Below are 1,514 nucleotides of genomic sequence, written 5' to 3'. Positions count from 1 at the left end.
GTATATATATATATCCCACGTATATACATGTGTATATAAGTATAAGGACTTCTATCGATATAAATGCAAATAAAAGTGGTCAAATCTATAAACTACGGGTTCAAGCACATACCGTCAGCGGGGTGAAATTCACGGACGCCTGCGCGGTAATACAGAACACCTTAGTACTCAAAATCGCCTTCTGGGTACCATTTGACCCATTCCCATTGGTCGTCAGCATAGCAACCAGCCTCGCCTGGTGTGTAGCGTCCTTGGCGACCAGCATGACCTTCTCTTTCTCGCTGTGCACCAGCCGCTTCGTCTCTCGTACCATGTCACGCGATACCGCCGTGTAGCACAGCTGCATGGCGAGTCTGAAGTGTTTCTCCGTGAAGCTGGCATTCATGCCCCCGAGTGCCGGGGAGACTAAGGCGTGGTATACGTTTCCTTCGGCTGTAGTGAAGGTGCCCTCTATCAGTTGCGTCTCTGTGAGTATGCCCAGAGCTATCCGTTTGCTGACCTGTGTGTTCCAACAACGTCGAACACGGATGTGATATGGTGTCAGGTGGATTTGCACTAGCGATTACTACTAATCCAACCTTAATGGTGAATAATGGATCTGACGTGGAGCATATAGTTGAGACCGGAGTTTTCGAAAAGAAAATCGCTCATTTGGTATTTATAGTCATCAGTCAGTAACACAGCTTGTTGACGTTGATTAGCAATTCTTAAAGCAAATGAGGTACACAAGATCTCTGTGGTGGACAAGTCAAACTCTTCTCACACACTATATGCACACTCATACTTAAACATAAAAGCAATTACACTCGCCAAAACAAGATATACTTCACAGACACCAATACATCACCAAGCACTTCCGAAGTGATCAACACATACCATAGCCCCCGCAGCAGCCCAGAAATTGCGAGTGTTGACCTCGAACGGGACAATGTGTTCCAGCCACCACATGAGCTTGTAGGTGTTGTTGTCGATGATTGGTGTGCCTGTGAGCGCCACAAACTCCTTGGCTCTGCGTGCAATTTCGAGAGCGGATGCGGTGCGCTGGGATGCGTTGAGGGCCTTATGCACCTACGTCAGACGGAGTGTGGCGTGAGTATGGGTATGGGGTGTATCGTATCGTATCGTATCGTCTCGATGCGAGTTGTAATATATTATGTACACTCGTCAATAGCAATGTGGTATGAGAGTACGATTATATGGAGGACTGAACTTCTGTGATAGTGAGCGCTTTGTAGGACCGATGAAATGTGGGGACTCATAATGGCTAGGGTAACAGAGCATCATGTGTGATATTGAAAGCTTCGTTGATATGTGTTGACGTTGGTGCATAGACAAGAGATTACTTATACTCAAATCAACTGCAACATATATATATATATATATATATATATATATATATATATATATATATATATATATATATATATATATTATATATATATATATATATATATATATATATATATATATATATATATATATATATATATATATATATATATATATATATATAT

General features: G+C 41.9%; 1 protein-coding gene across 1 annotated transcript; it reads right to left on the bottom strand.

The window, feature by feature from the left end:
• Positions 1 to 112: 112 nt before the first annotated feature.
• SARC_12475 (hypothetical protein) lies at positions 113 to 984 on the bottom strand (the record flags this gene model as incomplete). Its single annotated transcript, XM_014293418.1, has 2 exons — positions 877 to 984; positions 113 to 499 (listed from the first exon to the last, which is right to left on the bottom strand). Coding segments are annotated over exons 1-2 (459 nt in total), but the record flags the coding sequence as incomplete, so codon positions are not given.
• Positions 985 to 1,514: the final 530 nt, after the last annotated feature.

This window comes from Sphaeroforma arctica (assembly GCF_001186125.1).
Source record: "Sphaeroforma arctica JP610 unplaced genomic scaffold supercont1.2328, whole genome shotgun sequence".
NCBI classification, from domain to species: Eukaryota; class Ichthyosporea; order Ichthyophonida; genus Sphaeroforma; species Sphaeroforma arctica.
Note: the sequence above shows the minus strand (reverse complement) of the source record. Positions and strands in the feature narration are given on the sequence as shown.